The sequence below is a fragment of the Megalobrama amblycephala genome, linkage group LG8 (genome assembly GCF_018812025.1).
Source record: "Megalobrama amblycephala isolate DHTTF-2021 linkage group LG8, ASM1881202v1, whole genome shotgun sequence".
In the NCBI taxonomy this organism is placed as follows: Eukaryota; Metazoa; Chordata; class Actinopteri; order Cypriniformes; family Xenocyprididae; genus Megalobrama; species Megalobrama amblycephala.
This window is the reverse complement of record NC_063051.1, coordinates 11,386,051-11,408,617: the sequence shown is the minus strand read 5'-3', so window position 1 is coordinate 11,408,617 and position 22,567 is coordinate 11,386,051. Positions and strand designations below refer to the sequence as shown.

Here is a 22,567-nt window from a genome sequence, read left to right as displayed (position 1 = left end):
TTTTTTTCTTCTTGTGAAAAATATTTAAATCTATATATCCTTTTCCACTATGAAGAACCTTTTATGCAATGGAAAGGTTCATGGAATTTTAACCGATTGATGGAAAAGTATTAGGTACTAAAAATCTGAATAATTCATAATAATTTCACTGTATTTTGAAATGCCCACAATAACAATACTGTGAATGTTCATTATTGTGATATATCTTATTACCATATATTGGCATATGTCTAACCTCAGCATATTAAAATGATTTTTGATGGCTTATGCGAAGACTGGAGTATTGGCTGCTGGAAATTCAGCATTGCCATCACAAAAATAAATAACATTCCCATTGAAAAAGCATTATTGATCAAATAAATGCAGTCTTGGTGAGCATCAAACAGCATCCCCTGAATTCAAACAGTACATAGGCCTATACGTCAATGCTGTTCGATTCATATAGAAAATGCCTCCTTGATTCTAGATCTGGCTATTTTAATTTCCAATTCCCTGTATAACTTGTATTTTAAACTGCTCTGTCTCTTTCCTCACCCTCAAATAGGATCTTTCATATTCCTATCCATCAAATGCTCCATCAGAGCTTTCTCTAGTGTGTAATTAGCTTTCATATTATGCTCTTCCTCCTTATTAATCTGCCCCATTCTACTCCTTGCACGTCTTTTTAAGATAAATTGCCTGCAAATACAAAGCAGGTTTAACTTCAGCTGTTGCAGTGAACCTGTTCGGCTCAGGTAGTTTTTTTTTATTCCCATGTGGAATCAAGGTTGCAATACTTTGGCTCACACAATGGAGACACCTGTTCACGGCTAGACAGATGGTAATGTTACAGTTGTGTCTACTTGGGTGTGTTGGATTTTCTTTCTATTTGTATTTTCTACTGTATATATCACATCATTTGGACTGGGCTGTCAGGGGCTTTCTGCTCTAACATCCCCTCTGTCCCTGAAGAACAAGAGATTCTGCCAGTAAAGTGTTGTAATTGTGTTTTGTTTTGGTGTACTGTGACATATTCAACAGTGCAGGGGAAGACAAACACTAAGCTGCATTACCTGGATTCTGATTGGATGGGGGTTATCCGAGGTCACTCATTATCGTTGCTGGGTTGTAATTGTAATGCTAACCCAATTACTAATGCCTCACACATGCTCATTTAAGCCTTGCTGCACACAGCATGTGTGTGTGTCTTTTTGTCCTTCAACTCTAAACTAGCTTCCGTATGTTGATTTCAGTGCTGGAAATCGTATCCTGGCCTGTCTACATGCCAATGACCACTGTAGTTCTCGGGATTTGTGTGTTGTTACACGTACACGCGTACATGTGTACACAGACACACACGCACACGCACACACACTATTACTCCTCCACTATGTGCATTCACACCACAGGCTTGCTGCTATACTGAAATAGGAGATGCTTTACTTAAGAAAACATGTTTAATGTAACATCTTGCACAATTTTTGATTTCTTCTTACAATCACCTTAGCTGTGAATAGCATGTGATGTATGACTCTCAAACCACAGGAATATTATGTCATGATGCAGACGGCACCGCAAGAACCAAATACACGGCTTCTTTTGTGAGGTTATAATAACTAAAACATTTTTTAAATACTTCTGACAAAATTCTAAGAATAAGGACACCTGATATTTGATAGACAGCATGGCTTTCTTAGTACAGAATTTGTCATGGTTTCCACAATTTAGCACTGGACATGTGAACTCTTCCTCTCATAAGTACACACAAGTGGGGATGCACCGATTTTGGCTGATACCGATAACTGATAATTCTTTATATTTGAAAGCTGATAACCGATATATTGGCAGATAAATCTAAATCAAAATTCTTATATAATTTTTGAGAGATTACAAAAACAAAAGTCTCACCATTAAAAGCCATGTCCCAAGCACACAATTATAATGTTCTTGTTATAATATTATGTAGCCTATTTGAGAGACTGTAGTTTGTACTTAACTGTATTTTCCTTTTTGAAGTGATTTCAATCATATTTCAAGCAATTCAAAACCATAATGGGAGACGGTGCACATCTGAAATGTCTCAGCTGTAGGAAATAATCCATTAATTATCAGCTTTAATATATCGGCCAAATTTTCTTTTTTGGGTTGATAACGATAACATTAAAAATGAACATATATCAGCCGATACCGATATGGTGGCAGATATATCGTGCATCCCTACGCACAAGCAAATAAACCATTTGGGCAACATGAAGTGGTGCAATTCCGAAAGGTTAGTGTGAAAAATTCTGTTGTTTCATGTAAAAATGTTAAGAAACAATGTAACTTTATTAACTGGTTAGCAGCATTTAATAACCTATTCACTCTGGACCAATTAAAAAGGATTTTTTCCCTGTTCCCTATAATGTGTTTGTTTTTGTTTCCTTGAACTATTTCTGGTGTAGTTCTGGTATTTACAAGCACCGGATCCTGCTCTGGATTGTTAGTGATTGTGTTTACATGCAGATTGTATTTTCGAAAAATTCCAGATTACGCAATTGGACACAGAAGTAATTCTACATATCACTGCTTGTGTGTTAATTTATCACATTTTGGCCAATTTGATTAAGCTTTTGGGGACCATGCACTGTCAGGAAACACTAAAAAAATGAGATCTGTTGGGGTACAACAGATTGTCACTGGGGCAGTGCCCTTAAAGAGACATCTTTGTATTTTATCTACCTTTAAAGGTGCCATAGAATTGAAAATTGAATTTACCTTGGCATAGTTGAATAACAATAGTTCAGTACATGGAAATGACATACAGTAAGTCTCAAACACCATTGTTTCCTCCTTCTTATATAAATCTCATTTGTTTAAAAGACCTCTGAAGAACAGGCGAATCTCAACATAACACCGACTGTGACACAACAGTCGGGATCATTAATATGTACGCCCCCAATATTTGCATATGCCAGCCCATGTTCAAGCCAAGGTATTAGACAAGGGCAGGCAGTAACGTCTGGATCTGTGCACAGCTGAATCATCAGACGTTATGCAGGTAAACAAGCAAGGACAATAGCGAAAAATGGCAGATGGAGCGATAATAAATGACATGATCCATGATATCATGATATTTTTAGTGATATTTGTAAATTGTCTTTCTAAATGTTTCATTAGCATGTTGCTAATGTACTGTTAAATGTGTTTAAATTACCATAATTTCTTACTGTGTTCACGGAGACAAGAGCCGTCGCTATTTTCATTTTTTAAACACTTGCAGTCTGTATAATTCATAAACACAACTTCATTCTTTATAAATCTCTCCAACAGTGTGTAATGTTAGCTTTAGCCACGGAGAACCATCAAACTCATTCAGAATCAAATGTAAACATCCAAATAAATACCATACTTACATAATCTGTTACGCTGCATGACGAACACTTTGTAAAGATCCATTTTGAGGGTTATATTAGCTGTGTGTACTTTGTTTATGCAATGTATTATAGAGTCGCAAGCTCAGGGGCAGGGAACTCGAGAATTTAAAGGGGCCGCACGCTGAATCCGCGCATTTATAATGATGCCCCAAAATAGGCAGTTAAAAAAATTAATTAAAAAAAAATCTATTATTTTGAGCTGAAACTTCACAGACACATTCAGGGGACACCTTAGACTTATATTACATCTTGTGAAAAAGCATTCTAGGGCACCTTTAAAGGTTTACATCAGTTCCTTAGAGTAGTAATATCTAACTAAAGGAACTAAGTACTGAACTACCTTTTAGGAGTAGTTAAGGTATGAAGTAGTCTCTTTAAGGGTACTGCCCCAGTGATGTCAACTGTACCCTTAAAAGTAAAGTTTTTGCATTTATTCTGAGAGTGAGGTAGACTGCAGTGCATTTAACACATTTCATTGTATTCAAATTCATTCAACGGCAATCAGCAGAGTTTCCCACCAAATCTCTTCTGTCTAGACCTAGCTTTATTTAATGTAGTGTATTTTTCATGCTTTTTGCAGGGGGTTTTGCTATATTGTGTTTTTTTGCCTCTGTTCTTGTTTCTGTAGTCCATGCTGTGTGTGCTGTTGACTTCCTCTGACACTTCATTAGTATGGAAATACCCTCCAACAGATTTAACACAGCAGGCTCTCATCTCTACTCCCTGTCATCACACAGAAACAAATCTGCTCACACTGAGCTTTTAAGGAGAAGAGTGTAATTTCAGTGGCACTGCAAAAATTTGTTGTTTCCCTTTCAGAAAGCCTTTTCCCCCCACAGTGTATGAATTGAATGTGTATGTGAGTGATTTATGTGTCTTCTGTGTGTCGGACAGGTCTGTTGGTGGGAGTTATTTTGCGGTATGGCATTCCCTCCACCAGCTACCATAATAAAACTCCTCCGAGTTGCACCCTGAAGGAAGGTCCCGTCAGCACGGTGCTCCTCAACGTTAGTGGAAAGTTCTTTGAGTACACTCTCAAGGGGGAGATCAACCTTAGAGAAATCCACAGTGTGGAGCAGAACGACATGTTGCGCAAGGTACAACAGCAATACTATACATAAAAACACCAGCAGAGGTTTGTCAGAGGATGAAATTTCATTTGGAAGTTTAATTTCTGTCTTCTGTTCAGCACTGTTATTGAAAACTAAAGCTATCAAAGTAGAAATAATAAAATATAAATATTAGATGAAACTCTTAAAAAAGGTAAAGGGAAATTAGAAAAATTGCTTTGGTAACTAGCTGAAATAAAATAAGTTGAGTTGAAGTACTAAAATTACTGAAACTGAAATAAAAATAAATGAAAGCTAAATAGAAATATTAAAAAGTCAAATGACAAAAGCACATAACAAAATGACTAAAACTTAAACTAAAATTGAAATAACTTGAAAATGTAACAATAAATGCTGAATCAAAATTATATTAAATTATAAATACCTCCTGCTATTGATCTGATAGGACAACAGCCAACAAACAGCAGCTCATAAATAAAAATGGTAAATTAAAGGTACTCTAAGTGATGTCACACGTTTTTAGGCCAAAACATTTTTTGTCACATACAGCAAACATCTCCTCACTATCTGCTAGCTGCCTGTCCCCTGAACACACTGTAAAAAAACCGCGGTCTCTGTAGTCGCCACAAGCTCCGAAAACGGCAATAAAAACAAACTGGTGCAGCCTGGACCACGAATCATAATAAACATGCTCCAGCCAATAACCGACAAGAATGATTTTAAATGCGCGTTCATGACTGTTTCAGGAAGCACGGAGGGGGGGGGAAGGAGGGAGGAGGGAGGGTCTAGCTAGCCTCTGTTTTGTTTGACAACACTTCGAACGTCAACAGGAAGTTACTCCAGCCAGGATACCATTATGACACACCAGCATCCTCCTGATGATGAATTAAACAAGGGCATGTCCCAACAATGTCACATCTCAGCTTCCTGTTTTAATAGAAAATACATCAACACAGGATTGGCAATTGCAATTTCAAGTTATTCATGAGGTGTTTAACAAGATTAATAATAAAATTTATTTTAAAAGTGTTTATAATAAATATTTGTTTAACAAATTAACTATTACATATTTTTTGTTGCAGGTGACCTTTGACCCAGAGGTGTTCTTCAACATTCTGTTACCTCCCATCATATTCCATGCCGGATATAGCCTCAAAAAGGTATGAGTGATATTGTGAGCAGGGAATTTATCTTTTATTGTTTTAGCTTTTATTTTGCTTGTTTAGTAAAGCGTTCATCGGTTAAGGTGCTTCTTTACTTCTTTACATTATGACATTTTGAAATATGATCTATTAAGGCAACCTGATCTCTGTTCTTTTTCCGTTTTGCCTCGGACTAGATGAGAGCTGAGAGCTGGTCAAACTTCTCTTTAATTACACTGGCACCTTTTAAATTGTGTGGTCACATTTTATATTAAGTGTCCTTATCTACTATGTACTTAAATCAAAAAATAAGTACAATGTACTTATTGTGTTCATATTGTATTGCAAAACACTTCTGCTGCTATTGAGGTGGGATACAGGTAAGGTTAGTGACTGGTTTGGTGGTATGGGTAGGTTTAAGGGTGGTTAAAAGGTAAGGGAAGGGTCAACAGTGTAATTATAGATGTAATTACAGATGTGATTACATGCAGGTATTTTTAAAAATATAATTTCAATGTAAAAACATGCATGTACACAGTAAGTGCATTTTATTAAATGATTAATTTAAATTGTAGTTAAAGACACCTAATATAAAGTGGGACCAACTGTGTTATGCTTTAATGTATATTTAACATGGGAAGTCAGATTGTGACCTTTGTATAATTTGTGAAGCCAGGTTGGGTTTTAGTGTTTAACATTATTGTTCCCCATGACCTATTATTCAGTGGCTTACAGTGTTAATTTGGCTTATTTATAGAAGTATTACAGAGCTTTTTGGCAGTAAACTATATTGGCACAAATACCAACACACAGACATAGTGTACAGAGGCATTGCTTATTATTCTGCTTATTGTTTTTTTTTTTTTACACTTTCATGAAATACTTTAAAGGCATAGTTCATCCAAAAAAGTTTTGTTGTAAATAAAATACAAATAAACTAGTGCCTGCTTTGACTTTCCATGTGATAAGGGCTCTTAGTCAAAGACATTTATAAAGTACTCTCTACTAGGGCTGATGATAATCGATTATTTTTACTCAGAAATGATAATTGTGATTATTAATCACGATCGCTCTCATTTGAGAAATTACTTATTACATTTCATAAGAATTATTACACTTTCACTTAAGCACAAATAAAGAGGATGTCAACTCATACGCAGGGTTTATTTTACCTCATTGAGTTTCCTGATTTATTGTATTTATCATATACATGTACATGCTCTTATTATAAAAAAGTTATAAACTGTTAAAACCTTATGAAGCTTCTCTCAAATGCTAAAACAGCAAAATTCCTAATATTAATTCCAATCATTTCAAATTATGTTAACTTTTTTACTTTGTGCAGTAGCACAGAGTTGCGTAAATGCATTTATTCAGCAACCACAATTGCAAATGAAATTAATCGAGATTCATGTTTGAATTCATTATTAGTCTCTGAGAGGGTTTGCTCACAGATTTAATAGCAGCAAAAAGCACAAGCGGTTCGTGAAGCAGCACAGGCTGACTGTATATGTGAGCAGAATATCTCAATGGAGATCGCTGAACTGTCCCAACATACATGTTTGTCTGTGTTTTCAGATCATATATCACCAATATTGCAACGATTGTATTTAATGAATCAGGATCACGATTAAAATATGATTAATCATGTAGCCCCACTCTGTAACAGACTGCATTGCGTAATTTCACCAGTTGCACAGAACAAAATGTAATGAAACCGGATGTATATACAGTATCGGCTCATGTATTTTACTGCAGTGTTTATCAGATGAATATCATGTTTTTGACTTCTGGATTCCAGATTTTAATGTGATGGTTTAGATTGTGCTGAGTGAGCAGGGAGGCCCTGAGGAAGTGAGAGGAACTGGCTTCTGCCAGCTGTGTGTGTTTGAGACAGAAGCACAAGGCATTGTTTCCTCTCTTTGTAACACATTTGACTTTTTTGATGATCCTTACAGAATGGAGGAAAAATGAGGAGCTCAGAGATTGTATGACCTTTGGCAATAATTGAAATTAAGATGTTTAGCACCTCAAATTTTCACACTTGGTATGTACAGTCCTTAAAGGGATACTTTATCCAAAAAAAAAAAAGTCATGGTGTTCCAAACCTGTCACTTTCTTTCTTCTGATTTGGTTACCAACATTCTTCAAAATATCTTCTTTTGTGTTTCGCAAGAGAATGAAAGTCATACAGACTTGTAAATGATGTGAGGGTGCGTAAATGATGACAAATTAAATTTTTTGCGGATCTATCCCTTTGAAGCCACCACAAAATCTGCTCCTACAGAAAACTCCCCTTATTTTCAGTGTCTACAGTATAGAAGTAACTGATGGGCTTGTGTTAGATTTAAGACCATTTACTCTGAGACACTCCTGTAAAAATGTTTGCTCTCTGATCCTCTTCTTTACCTTTCTTAGTTTCATTCAGCTCACTGACTTACTCTCTCGCTATGAAAATGGTTTCATTTCCTGTGAAGAACTGCTGCTTTCAAGAATGATTTCATATTTGCTCTCGGAAGCTGTTTGTTTTAATTAGTTTAGCAGGCTGAAATTTTGTTTGTGTGGTTACATGGTTTCAATTTAAACTTCAATTTAGACTATATTTTCTGTATTTGTATCTCCGTGATTATTATTAGTTGCCATCTACTCACTGCACAGACACAGAAAGACCTCGATCAGAAAGAGCAGTGCAGGAGCTGCAACAGAAGAAGCTCTTTTGACAGTGAAAGAGAAAGGTTTAACATCAAATTATTTTGTAGTTGCTGTGCTTTGTAGCAACCGAGTGACTCAGCATCTTGTGACTGATACTCACACAGGAAATATCTGCCCTGTAATCTAGCAAGGATCGAAAAATAGAAGATAAGATATATCTATCTATCTGTCCATCGGTCTGTATTTCTGTCTGTCTGTCTACAAAGACAAATTGTATTGATAAGAATAGATAAGATTTCTATTTCATATAAACACTGTTTTTTTTTTAAGGTTCTATTAATCAAAGAATCCTGAAAAAAAAAAAAAAAAAAAAATGTATAACAGATTCCACAAAAATATTAAGCAGCGCAACTGTTTTCAACATTGATAGGAAATATTTCTTGAGCTGGAGTATTGGCTGCTGAAAATTCAGCTTTGCAATCAGGAATGAAATGCAAAACAGTTATTTTAAACTGTAAAAATAATTATTACTATACTATTACTATTACTACTATACTGTATTATAAAACAATATTACTGGTTTATTGTATTTGTGATCAAATAAATACAGCCTTTATGATTATATAATATAGTATTTATTTTATAAATAATACATACAACAGAGGTTGAACCGTTTTCTCAGGGCAAGGATATTTTTCATACCATTTTTCTCTTCCTTGTTTCTCTAGAGACACTTCTTCAGAAACCTAGGATCCATTATAACCTATGCTTTCCTGGGCACTGCCATTTCCTGTTTTGTCATTGGGTAAGTCACTAAAGTTCATAGCCTGTGTTTCAATGTGCATACTATCCATCCTAAATAGTATGTGACATTAACATTCAGTGCTATTTAGGGCGGATAGGGTGGGTAGTATGCACATTGAAACACAGGGACTGTATTCCCACTGACAATGAAATTGTATTTACCGACAGACAGTGGGAGCAGCCTTGACATGCCTCAGGAACTAATTTTATAGATGTAACAGAACTATGCTAAGGAGTGAACTGTTGTCTACTTTTGATTACTTGTCACAGAGTGGGATAATTTAAAGGGATAGTTCACCCAAAAATGAAAATTTGATGTTTATCTGCTTACCCCCAGCGCATCCAAGATGTAGGTGACTTTGTTTCTTCAGTAGAACACAAATGATGATTTTTAACTCCAACCGTTGCCGTCTGTCAGTCTTACAATGTGGGTCAATGGGAACTTCTTTTATAAGAGTAAATAAAACTTGCTTAGACAAATCCAAATTAAACCCTGCGGCTTGTGACGACACATTGATGTCCTAAGACACGAAATGATCGGTTTGTGTGAGAAACCGAACAGTATTTATATCATTTTTACCTCTAATACACCACTATGTCCAACTGGTCTGATCGCGCTCTGACAACGGCAGTGATGTCTCACGCATATACTTCAATGAGTGCTAGATATCACTTTCGCTGTCAGAGCGCGATCAGACCTCACTAAACGAGTGCTGAACGCAGTTGGACATAGTGGTGTTTTAGAGGTAAAAATGATATAAATACTGTTCGGTTTCTCACACAAACCGATCGTTTCGTGTCTTAGGACATCAATGGTTTAATTTGGATTTGTCTAAGCAAGTTTTATTTACTCTTATAAAAGAAGTTCCCATTGACCCACATTGTAAGACTGACAGACGGCAACGGTTGGAGTTAAAAATCATCATTTGTGTTCTACTGAAGAAACAAAGTCACCTACATCTTGGATGCGCTGGGGGTAAACAGATAAACATCAAATTTTCATTTTGGGGTGAACTATCCCTTTAAGCAAACTTAACAAAAGCAGAAGGTGGTAATGACCAGTTATAGCATGTAATTATAACGCTTTCTTTTATAGATTCACATACATTTCAACCTAAACTCTTAAAATATTATTATTTGTGTGCTAACCAATGACATAATGCAAGAGCCAGGTTCAGGCATGTAATGGAATTTGTGGCAGCAGTACTCAGTCACCATCAGACGCATTTCGTCATTTGCTGCCGATTGAGCTCCATCTTTGTGCTCAATACCTTGAGCATTTTGCCCTGCCATTCTGAGAGAAAAATGTCTCTCAGTGTTAAAAATCAATGTGTCAAAAAAGATGTTTAAAATCTAGTTTAATATGTAGTTGGATACGTGTATTTCATGCATATAGAACATTTCCATTCTGTTGAAATAGTCTGATTAGTACACTCTAAAAAATGCTGGGTTAAAAACAACACAAGTTTGGTTGAAAACGGACAAATTCAGTGATTGGGTTGTTTTAACCCAGCAGTTAGGCTAAATGTTTGCCCAGTTTTATTTAACTCAAATATTGTTTAAAATGAAATGAACGCAAAACTTAAAATGAAGCAAAAATATGTTGGAAATGAACATGTATTAATGTTTAATAAATGAACATTTAATAATAAATTTAATGAATAATAATTAAACAGTAAACATTTATTAAATTGCTTATTAATAAATGTTCACCTTTTGATGATTATTGTTGCCTCTAGTAATTATGTGTATGATTTTTGATTTCCAACCTATTTTGGGTTCATTTTAAGCCAGCCATATAGTCATTTTTAAACAATAGTTGGGTTAAATAAAACTGCCCAGCATGTTGGGCAAACATTTAACCCAACTGCTGGGTTAAAACAACCCAGTCACTAGGTTTGTTGATTTTCAACCCATCTTTGGTTGTTTTTAATCCAGCATTTTTTTTTTTTTTTTTAGAGTGTATTGTAAGATGCTATTCTAAACATACCTTTTTTATTTATTTGAAAGAAACCTCATGTATGGGGTGGTGAAACTGATGCATGTTTTCGGTCAACTCACCGACAAGTTCTACTACACAGACTGCCTCTTTTTCGGTGCCATCATATCTGCCACAGATCCAGGTATGTCATTTCTCTCTTTGTCCATTTTAATTTTGCTGTCGCTTTGTTCTCTTTTCTAATAGTATAAACATGCTGTTGTTGTTAAATGTTAAAATTTACCATCAGTTACATGAACTGCTAACATTCTTTTTTAACTAACCAACAAGTGGAGCAATAACATTTCAGGATGGTAATACATAATCTCTTTGCTGATTTATGTGTGCGTTTTTAGTCACAGTGCTTGCGATCTTTAATGAGCTCCATGCTGATGGTGATCTCTATGCACTGCTGTTCGGAGAGAGTGTCATGAACGATGCAGTCTCCATAGTGCTTTCATCGTAAGTCCCCCTTCAAACAGTATCAGTTTCTTGTTCCCTTTCTGTTGCTACAAAAAAAAAGAGGGTAAAATCACGTGTTTTGTCTGCGGCATTTGCCGGGATTTCCCAGGCTGGCAGCACAGAAGGTGTGCTAGGGACATTTTTCACTGTAGTGTTCAATAGTAAAAACTAATGATGCTGTAACTCCAAGTGGTATTTCAGGATGGCGCTCTGGCTCCCCCTTTTGGACACAATGAGCTAGAGCTTACTGTTTCTTGCTTCAGCACCTTTTACACAATTTGTCCCTGTAGTCAAAGAATTATTTAAAAATGTTATCTTAAATATGTTGTTTTCATTGGCTGCATTGGTCATAGATAAGCACAGTCAGTTAATTTGGATTGTTTTGTCTTTGGTATGAAGGTCAATTGTGGCGTATCAGCCTGCAGGAGCCAACACACACACATTTGATGCCTCTGCCTTTTTCAAATCAGTGGGCGTCTTCTTGGGCATCTTCAGTGGCTCTTTCGCCATGGGAGCAGTCACTGGAGTAGTCACTGCCCTCATATCCTTTTGCATGGTGTCGTGAAATTATATTTCTAAATATATCTAGGTTTATCTAGGTTTAATGTGTTACATTCATGCCCTTTGAATGCATTGTGATGTTTATTCTTTAATTAATTTGCAAACTTAGTAACACTGTAGCAGTACCCTCTAAACAGCATTAGATTTCTGTCAAGAGTACCTAGTAAATACAGTTTGTATACACATCATTCAAAAGTTTGGGGTCAGAAAGATTTTTTTTTTAAAGAAATTAAGAAATTAATACTTTTTATTCACATTGGATGCATTAAATTGATCAAAAGTGACAGTAAAGATATTTAAAATGTTTCTCCAAATAAATGCTGTTCTTTATAACTTTATAATCCAGAAGTTGTATCACGGTTTCCATAAAAATGTTAAGCACAAAACTGTTTTCAACATTGATGATAATAAGAAATGTTTCTTGAGCACCAAATCAGCATATTAGAATGATTTCTGAAGGATCATGTGACACTGAAGACTGCAGAAATGTTCCTGAAAATATAGCTTTGCCATCACAGGAATAAATTACATTTCAAAATATATTAGAAAATATTATTTTAAATTGTAAAAATACTTCTCACTTTTATTGTTTTTACTTTGTTTTTGATCAAATAAATGCAGCCTTGATGAGCATAAGATACTTATTTTCAAAAACATTAAAAACCCCAAACTTTTTAATGGTAGTGTATATTTTTATACACTGATTATTTTTATGCAATCTTTTTTTTGCACTGATTAGCTAATCAGATGTGTGGTTTAAATTCTTAACTTTATCCACGTGACAAAATTCACCAAGCTGCACTGTTTCCCTCTACTGGAGACGGCTCTGTTCTTCCTCATGTCTTGGAGTACTTTTCTACTGGCTGAAGCATGTGGATTCACAGGTGGGTGTTTATGTGGGTGGATAATGAAAGCATAGTGGTTAATCAACTAGGTAACCCAGAGATCAACCTATAGTATATATGCAACCCCTCTAGGAACAGCACAACATTTACTGTTGTTAAGTATCAATTGGAAAAATAGTGTCATAATCTGGAGTTTAAAAGATAATCTGTTCAATTTTAATGTGCTTTATTAGTATGAAAAATATTTAAAGTTCATGGTTCAGAGCCGATAGCCTAGTGGGCAGCACTCCGACATGTGGCGCAGTTGTGCTTCAGATTACCCGAGTTCGAGTCCCGGCTTGTGGTCCTTTCCTGATCTTACCTCCTCTCATTTCACTTTCTGTCTTCTCTCCAGCTGTACTGTCTAAATGCAAACATAAATCTTGAAAACAAAAAAAACAACACAATTTTTTTGCCAAATAATTTGCATACAAATACAAGTGAAATAGAATCCAAAAACTTAAAACTCTGTGTTGCTGTACCTGGGAGGGTCACGTGGTTGAATGTTGACATCCTTGATGTGTAAATGTGTGCAGTCATTTGCCCTTTGTCATTTGATTGTTTTTTGGTCACCTCCAGCCCGGATTGAAATTTCATCCCATCCTCCACTTGGAACAAAAAAGCCACATATGATGCTGATTTCCTTTACTATTCCAGGTGTTGTCGCTGTGCTGTTTTGTGGAATCACACAGGCTCATTATACCTACAACAATCTCTCGGAGGAGTCGACCAAACGTACTAAACAGGTAAAATATTTGGGCTGTATTCAGGGGAAAATGCATGAATATTGGATTCTGGTTTTCTGCTGTTAGAGCAGCTGGTATAAAACCAGAGTGATATGAACTGTGGCAAAGTTGAAAAAGTGAGGTATGTAGGTAAGAAGAAAGGGGTGATGGGAGCCCTGCGTATTCTACTTCAAAAGATGCTTTGATACAAGGGGGCAGCAAGTCGAGGGATAGTGCTAAATGAATTCCCAGCACCCCTGTTGTGTTGTCAGAGCAGTGCAATGTGATGAAGCAAGGTGGGGTGCATGCAGTAATTATGACACCCCTGTGGCACTGGATTTCTCTCCAGGGGCCAGACTCACTATTATCAAAGCTCCAGTTTGTGGAGAAGTTATAGCCTGGAGTAACAAAAATTGAATATATCGGCCTCAGATTTATATCTAACATATGTTATAAAAGCCAGTGTTGAGTATAGAGTAGAGGAGCATGCATTACCAGTTCAGTTTGAACCTGATTTTGCTATTTTTTTTTTTGTTGTTGTTTTAATGTTGTTTCAGCTGTTTTGTTGAACAACTGTGTGATTGTAAGGTGCAGACCGCTTCATGTGTGGTATGTTTCTTTGCTGTTGCAGTTGTTTGAAGTGCTGCACTTCCTAGCAGAGAACTTCATCTTCTCGTACATGGGCCTGGCACTCTTCACCTTCCAGAATCACGTCTTCAGCCCCATTTTCATTGTTGGAGCCTTTGTATCCTTGGGCCTGCTTACAACTGGTCATGCCTTTTTTACTGATTGAATAGCTGTCAGATTTGTTAAAACTGTTCCATTTACACTTGGTCTCACAAATGTGTCTCAACAAAACTAATATAAATCCATTTACTACATGCAAATTTCGAGTTCACGTCAACAGAAGAGATCGTGCTTTGAGCCTCAGGGTGCGATGCCAAATGCAGTTTGCACATCTGCTTGCTGAAGAGATGTTCAGCTATTCGTCTGCGGTGGGCCGTTTCTGTGGCAGTGTGTATTGCAGTAGTGCTGTCATATTTGTCCGGGAGTTGGTATAACACTCCCATGTTTGTTTTTTTTACCATTTTGGAAGTAAAATTTACATATGTGGCTTCAACAACCATATGCATTAAAATTGTCCGGTTTCGTTTGGAATACGCCTCAAACCACCTCCTAAAGTGGTTTAAGTGATCAAGTTTAAATATTAAACCGAAAACGGTTTGGAGGGCATTTACACCTGGTCTTTTTACGATTGGATAGCTATCCAATCAGAGAAAATGCATGACCCTTGTCTTTCAGTTGAAATGAAAGTTTCACATAATTTTTTTCACACGAGTAGGCAGTAATATATATTAAATGAAGCTTGTTAACTCCTAGAATTTAACATTAGTTAACAATTTTGAGAGTTTGACAGTATGTTACAGATATTTACATGTGTACTAAACAATTTTAAAGACTCTGGGTAAATTCAAGGCTGTTTTATCACCTCTTTTATTTATGTGATTTATGACCACTAGGAGGCATTGTGTACAGATTTGAAAGAAATCTCTGTAATAATGTCACCATGTTTGGCAAGCTTTTTTCAGGATTCTTTGATTAATAGAAAGTTCAAAAGAATAGCATTTATGTTTAATGCATCCTTGCTGAATAAAAGTATTCATTTCTTACTTTTGGATGGTAGTATATGTCTAGATTTCCTTTAAAATTTAATTCGTTTTGTGTGAGAAGAAATTTCCTTAACTTTTGGACTACCAGATAGCCATCTTTATCGGCCGGGCCTTGAACATCTACCCCTTGTCTTTCCTGATTAACCTTGGCCGAAGACACAAAATCAGTGGAAACTTTCAGCACATGATGATGTTTGCAGGTATGGTGACCACACCTGGCTTACTTCCGCTTCTCTCACGCTAGCATGACATTAAAGATGTGGAACTATTTAATAAAAACAACAAAGTGGAATATAAATCAATGGAATCAGTTTTCTAGTGTCCTTTAGTGTCAGACTCTTTGATGTGAACTCTCAATAGATTTCAGCACCCTGCTGAAGGTTATCGAGATCTAAATTAAGAGTGAAATGAGGCATCAGAATCAGAACATCTCTAATAACGGCTCTTGATGTGGAGCAGCTCCCTCCAGATCAGCAACATCACCCTGCTAAAAGGGCAGCAAAGTGCTGTACCCTTAAAACATCTGATCGAGTGTGATGGCTCTGTTTGCCTGTTTAAGTTTACTGGCATTCTATTTGTAGCAGTGCTGTCATCCTTACTAAAATCTGTTGTGACTGCTGCATGTGTGTTTGTGCTCTACAGGGCTGCGAGGGGCAATGGCATTCGCTCTGGCGATCCGCGACACCGCCACATACGCGCGACAGATGATGTTCACCACGACCCTGCTCATTGTGTTCTTCACAGTTTGGGTGTTTGGAGGAGGCACCACGCCAATGCTGTCCTGGCTACATATCAGGTCAGAATTCAGGAGACCTTGATCAGTGCCTTATTTGACCCTTTTTTTAGAGTGAGATGGATTCAGGAGCATTTTCATTCATTGGAAATCACAATGAACAGCAAGGTGTCCAGATTTAAATGAACAAGCAACATGTATACAATGTAAAATCGAGTTTTTCAAATAGTACAGTGGATCGACTCTGAGAATATTGAGAAAAACTTACACAGACTTTCCAGCAGGTGGCAGAAAAGCTCACCATAAACATGTTTATTCATTTTATTAATCAAGCAGATTTTAACTAATGAGGTGTCATGTGATTTTCCTTCGTCTCATGACCATTTTGCGGTGTGATATATATAGGGTAAGCATCAAGTTGAGACTGTGGCTAGTTTCACAATGTGCTTGTCAGCTGTGCACCCTCTTCCATTTTGGTTTGGTAAAATTTGCGCAGAAAAATGAACCAGAGTTCTGCACTCAAGCAGATGGGGAAAAAGCTGGAGTTGTTTATGTCGCTGAGAGCTGGTGTTTGTCTGGCTGTCCTCAGCAGGGGCTTGCTGGTACGGTGCCATTAATAAGTGCTGCTAGTTTGTCAGAATAAAGAGGATTATTGAGGACCAGTGCTGATGGCAGCTGATGTAGAATGGGATTGAGAAGCTCACATTATTATCTGCAAAACTGCTGTGCACTCATTGAGTCGCAGATATGTGCAAGATGGCCACGGCGAGGTGAATCTAAGCTGCGTTAACAACGGTATTTCCAACAAATCAGGGGGATACGGGTTTAAATTCTTTTCAAACACCAACTAAATGTCTTTGTGTAATTGAGAGCTAATGCACTGGCCTTATGTAGGCTGACTGGAATTAAGACCAGACAGGAGTAAGAACAGACAGACAGCGTTCATAACTGTAATTGTCTTGAGTCTCCTGCTGCTACATAATACTCTTAATGGAGGCTTTTGTTTAGCTTGCACTGCATCCCATGGATCATGATCACAATGCACTGATGCTGCTTCAGAGATTTTTGCATGTCCAGTGACTGTTTAGCAAACATGACAATAACAGATGTCAGTCGCATGACGAAGTATTCGTAAAAGGATTAAATGGAATATTTCAGCCCAATATTTAAATATCTTTATTGTTTACTCACCCTCATGTTGCTTGAACATTGAATGGTTGTTTTCTTGCACTTGAACCACTGTTGGTATTGTTGAAGGATTAGTTCACTTTCAAATGAAAATTACCCCAAGCTTTACTCACCCTCAAGCCATCCTAGGTGTATATGACTTTCTTCTTTCTGATGAACACAATCAGAGAAATATTAATAAATATCCTGACACGTCCGAGCTTTATGATGGCAGTGAGCGGTCATGGCTCCAGGGGGTTAATAAAGGCCTTCTGAAGGTAAGCAATGCATTTGTGTAAAAGAAAATCCATATTTACAAGTTATGTGCAGTTTACTTTATTTTATGTTTATTACGTAAGGTGAACACATTAATTGACTTAATTTACCTTTATTAAATTAACTATTTGCTCTACAAAATGCACTCCAACTCAACTTTGTTTTTCTGCAATATAAATTGCGAAGTGGAAAAAAAAAAAAAAAAACTTTACCCGATGACTTGAATAGCTCTATTGAAAAGAATTAATCATTCTAGGATGATTGGGGTGATTTTGTAGCTGAGAGAATACACATAGAAAATAATGAACACATTACAAGCATAGATAAATATAATAGAACAAAGATACAAATGAAATAAATAGTGTTTTATATTTTCCATGTAAGTCTAACAGTATTCAGTTACAGAAATTGAATAATCAAACGTAAAATAATACTGCATAGTCTCACTGTATAAATTAAACAATTAATCTGTGTTAAAACTACAAAAGTGAGTTTTCTCTTTGTCTTTTGTTGTTTGATTAACATTCATGACACAAAAATCAGCAGGGGCTGCTGTCACTTTAAGACCGATTGCGCAGATCCAAAATACAGTTAAACATCTGGTATTCTTTCTCAATTGTTTCGTTCACCTAAGCCATAATCAATTGTGTTTACGAGGATAGTCGATCTTTTACGTGCATTTTGACAAATGTACAGTGGGTACGGAAAGTATTCAGACCCCCTTAAAATTTTCACTCTTTGTTATATTGCAGTCATTTGCTAAAATCATTTAAGTTCATTTTTTTTCCTCATTAATGTACACACAGCACCCCATATTGGCAGAAAAACACAGAATTGTTGACATTTTTGCAGATATATTAAAAAAGAAAAACTGAAATATCACATGGTCCTAAGTATTCAGACCCTTTGCTGTGACACTCATATATTTAACTCAGGTGCTGTCCATTTCTTCTGATCATCCTTGAGATGGTTCTACACCTTCATTTGAGTCCAGCTGTGTTTGATTATACTGATTGGACTTGATTAGGAAAGCCACACACCTGTCTATATAAGACCTTACAGCTCACAGTGCATGTCAGAGCAAATGAGAATCATGAGGTCAAAGGAACAGCCTGAAGAGCTCAGAGACAGAATTGTGGCAAGGCACAGATCTGGCCAAGGTTACAAAAAAATTTCTGCTGCACTTAAGGTTCATAAGAGCACAGTGGCCTCCATAATCCTTAACTGGAAAACGTTTGGGATGACCAGAACCCTTCCTAGAGCTGGCCGTCCGACCAAACTGAGCTATCGGGGGAGAAGAGCCTTGGTGAGAGAGGTAAAGAAGAACCCAAAGATCACTGTGGCTGAGCTCCAGAGATGCAGTCGGGAGATGGGAGAAAGTTGTAGAAAGTCAACCATCACTGCAGCCCTCCACCGGTCGGGGCTTTATGGCAGAGTGGCCTGACGCAAGCCTCTCCTCAGTGCAAGACACATGAAAGCCTGCATGGAGTTTGCTAAAAAACACCTGAAGGACTCCAAGATGGTGAGAAATAAAATTCTCTGGTCTGATGAGACCAAGATAGAACTTTTTGGCCTTAATTCTAAGTGGTATGTGTGGAGAAAACCAGGCACTGCTCATCACCTGTCCAATACAGTCCCAACAGTGAAGCATGGTGGTGGCAGCATCATGCTGTGGGGGTGTTTTTCAGCTGCAGGGACAGGACGACTGGTTGCAATCGAGGGAAAGATGAATGCGGCCAAGTACAGGGATATCCTGCACGAAAACCTTTTCCAGAGTGCTCAGGATCTCAGACTGGGCCTAAGGTTTACCTTCCAACAAGACAATGACCCTAAGCACACAGCTAAAATAATGAAGGAGTGGCTTCACAACAACTCTGTGACTGTTCTTGAATGGCCCAGCCAGAGCCCTGACTTAAACCCAATTGAGTGTCTCTGGAGAGACCTAAAAATTGGCTGTCCACCAACGTTTACCATCCAACCTAACAGAACCGGAGAGGATCTGCAAGGAGGAATGGCAGAGGATCCCCAAATCCAGGTGTGAAAAACTTGTTGCATCTTTCCCAAAAAGACTCATGGCTGTATTAGATCAAAAGGGTGCTTCTACTAAATACTGAGCAAAGGGTCTGAATACTTAGGACCATGTGATATTTCAGTTTTTCTTTTTTAATAAATCTGCAAAAATGTCAACAATTCTGTGTTTTTCTGTCAATATGGGGTGCTGTGTGTACATTAATGAGGAAAAAAATGAACTTAAATGATTTTAGCAAATGGCTGCAATATAATAAAGAGTGAAAAATTTAAGGGCGTCTGAATACTTTCTGTACCCACTGTATATGTCCGTTCAGGCACAAATAGACGCGGAAGAGAACAGCATTCGGTGTCACGTGCATCTGCACGGCTCTGTGCGCGTGTATGTGCGCACGTAAAACAGCTGCACATTCAGAATTTAGTTCTCTTTGGTGGCCTCGTGCGCTCAAATGGTTTAAAATCTCTTGAATGTTTAAACTGACAGGACCTAAAACACGTTCAAATGACAAACTTTAATTTTATGATTGTCAAACTTTGTAATTAATCAGAGAATCACCTGCGTATTGAACCGTGGTGTCTGGTCCGTACGGATTAACGATTCCTATACTAGACAACGCACATCATGCGATGTGACTATCGCGGATGCGCATATCGCGATTTCGTGACTAAAACGATATATCATGCAGCCCTACTTTAATCCCTAAATTTACTCTCCTAAAGCAGTTCCTTGCAAAGCATGCTGGGAACTACGGATCCACTGTCCAGTTAGTTATGACAACATTAATTTGTGCGTTTCACTCAGCAATGTTAAGTTGACTGAACAAACACTTAAGTAAATCTGACAATACTTATTTTTAGTAGAAACAACTCCGTTAACTTAAGTTCATGTAGTTACATGAGTTCAAGTAATGTGAACAAGGATGGTTTGAGTGAAACTAACAACAGTGAAAGTTCATTTTTTTTGAGTGTGAGAGGTTTCTTCAATTTGCTATTGCAATTGCTTTAGGTTAGGAATTTGAATAAACCCTAACTTTTCACATAACTTGCAATCCTACTTATGAGTTTCAGCTTTTAGATGATAAAATGGGTGAAAAAATTCCATATTCTTACATTGAAGAAAGGACTTGGGCCAGTAAGCAGTCATATAACAAGTAACACCTTACTCATTATGCTAAAAATCAGTAACTGCATAGAACACCCTGAGTGTGAAAGTGAGTTTTGAGTTTTAATGGTAAAAAACAAACAAACACTTAATCCTTACTCATCAATGTGACGCATTTTTCTGTAAGTACCATAGCATGCAAGTGCAAATGTACTGTATGCAAAGCAGAGAAGTAAGAGGGAAAATATAATGAATGCTGATATTGATCATTTCCTGTTTCTTTCTGAGGGGCCTTTAATTTCCCTTTGTATGCATAAACCCTCTAAATATAGATTCATATATTTATTTAGTGTAACAGCACAGAAACTTGAATTTTGGCAATATAATTGGTGTAAGACAGTACTGTCACTTTACAGCAAGGTCCCCGGTTTGAGCCCCGGCTGAGCCAGAAGTCTTTTCTGTGTGGACTTGAGTTTGCATGTTCTCCCGTGTCTGCGTGGGTTTCCTGCAGGCGCTCAGTTTCCTCTACACAGTTCAAAGACATGCCGGTTAGGTGGGTTGGATACGTCAAATTGGCTGTGTGTGAGTGTGAGTGCACTCTCAGTGATGGGCTGCTTCAGGAAGTGCATCCAGCGTAAAACCTGTGCCAAATCCAATGTGTGTGTGGATAATTCCGACCCTGCAGATGAGTGGAACTAATGCTAGGAAAATATATATATATAATTGTCAGAGAACAATAATCAGACAATACACCGGCAAATCAAAGAGACATTTAGCGTTTCTCTTATTTTAAATTCTGCAGAGTAAGAGTAACAGTCCTCTGATCTCACAGTGCATTAATGTATTAACAGTAGTGATTTTTCTGCCAGCAGTGTTTCCTGAGCATTTAGGGATTCCACTGCTGGCTTTTTGTTGTTCTACTTTTCAACTAAATTTGATGGATGTAATACTCTCTCATTCTCCAAAGTGTTTCCATTTCCACAAAAGCACTGCAATTGACCCCTGGACTAGCTCACGCTACATTTTCCATGTTGAGTGAGGGCTACTCTCCAATACTCACACATACAGACTATTCTTAAATCGACTGTGGTTGTCTCCTGCTTTGGGCAACTGCAGGCTAATCAATGTGCAATTAAAATAAGCAATCAGTCATTCGTTGAAAACATTTTGCAAAGCTACTGTACTTAAGTGGGGATGAGAGAAGAGATTCATGTCTAGCTCAGATAAACGGATGGAATGCCACTGCTATTTATTTTTTATTTTTTTGCCACTGCTGACCAGGCCACCTGAGATTAAAGAGAGGCTTTTGCATAGCTCCCTGTTGAAACTGGAATCGATGGTATATTTTTAGGCATTTGTCAATGTAATGTCTGAATGCTGGGGGAAAAAGACATTAGAATGCAAAGCATGACTTTCACATTTATATTAAGTGCTGTTTCCCATAAAGGTATTCATGTGGCAATTGTATTACTTTACTATTTTTATTTTTATTTTAATTTAACATTTAATTTTGTTTAGTTTATTTTATTTTATTTTTAAATAAAAATTTAGAGAAAAGCCTATATACAGTATTATGACACTTTTGAAATGGCCTGACAGTGGTTGAAGGCTGTCTGTTGCTCAAGATCTAAGCCATAAGGCTGTCTTCTGCATTGGTTTAGACTTTCTTCCTCTGTGTTGGCTAGTTCTCCCTTTTCTAGAACAGTCCCGGGAGGTTCCACTTACTCTATAAACATTGAGCTCAGAGCACAGAGAGCCAATTCAGAGCAGGAATGTGAAGCCCCAAACACATTTTATGTATCGGATAGGAAATGTCTGTTTTGCAGAGGATGTATTACGAACTACATAATTTGATTTCTTCTGTCTCAGTGTGCCAAAAAAAGACCATTTAACTATTGTATCCGTTTTTTGGGAATGT

General features: G+C 37.1%; 1 protein-coding gene across 1 annotated transcript in view; it reads left to right on the top strand.

Moving 5' to 3' along the window:
• slc9a7 (solute carrier family 9 member 7) overlaps positions 1–22,567 on the top strand; it is a 42,605-nt gene that overhangs the window by 5,166 nt on the left and 14,872 nt on the right. The window contains 11 exon segments of the mRNA XM_048199245.1: positions 4,290–4,492; positions 5,548–5,625; positions 8,988–9,064; positions 11,074–11,186; positions 11,398–11,503; positions 11,903–12,044; positions 12,843–12,948; positions 13,606–13,694; positions 14,305–14,418; positions 15,432–15,543; positions 15,986–16,139. Coding sequence (XP_048055202.1) covers positions 4,290–4,492; positions 5,548–5,625; positions 8,988–9,064; positions 11,074–11,186; positions 11,398–11,503; positions 11,903–12,044; positions 12,843–12,948; positions 13,606–13,694; positions 14,305–14,418; positions 15,432–15,543; positions 15,986–16,139 — 1,294 coding nt within the window.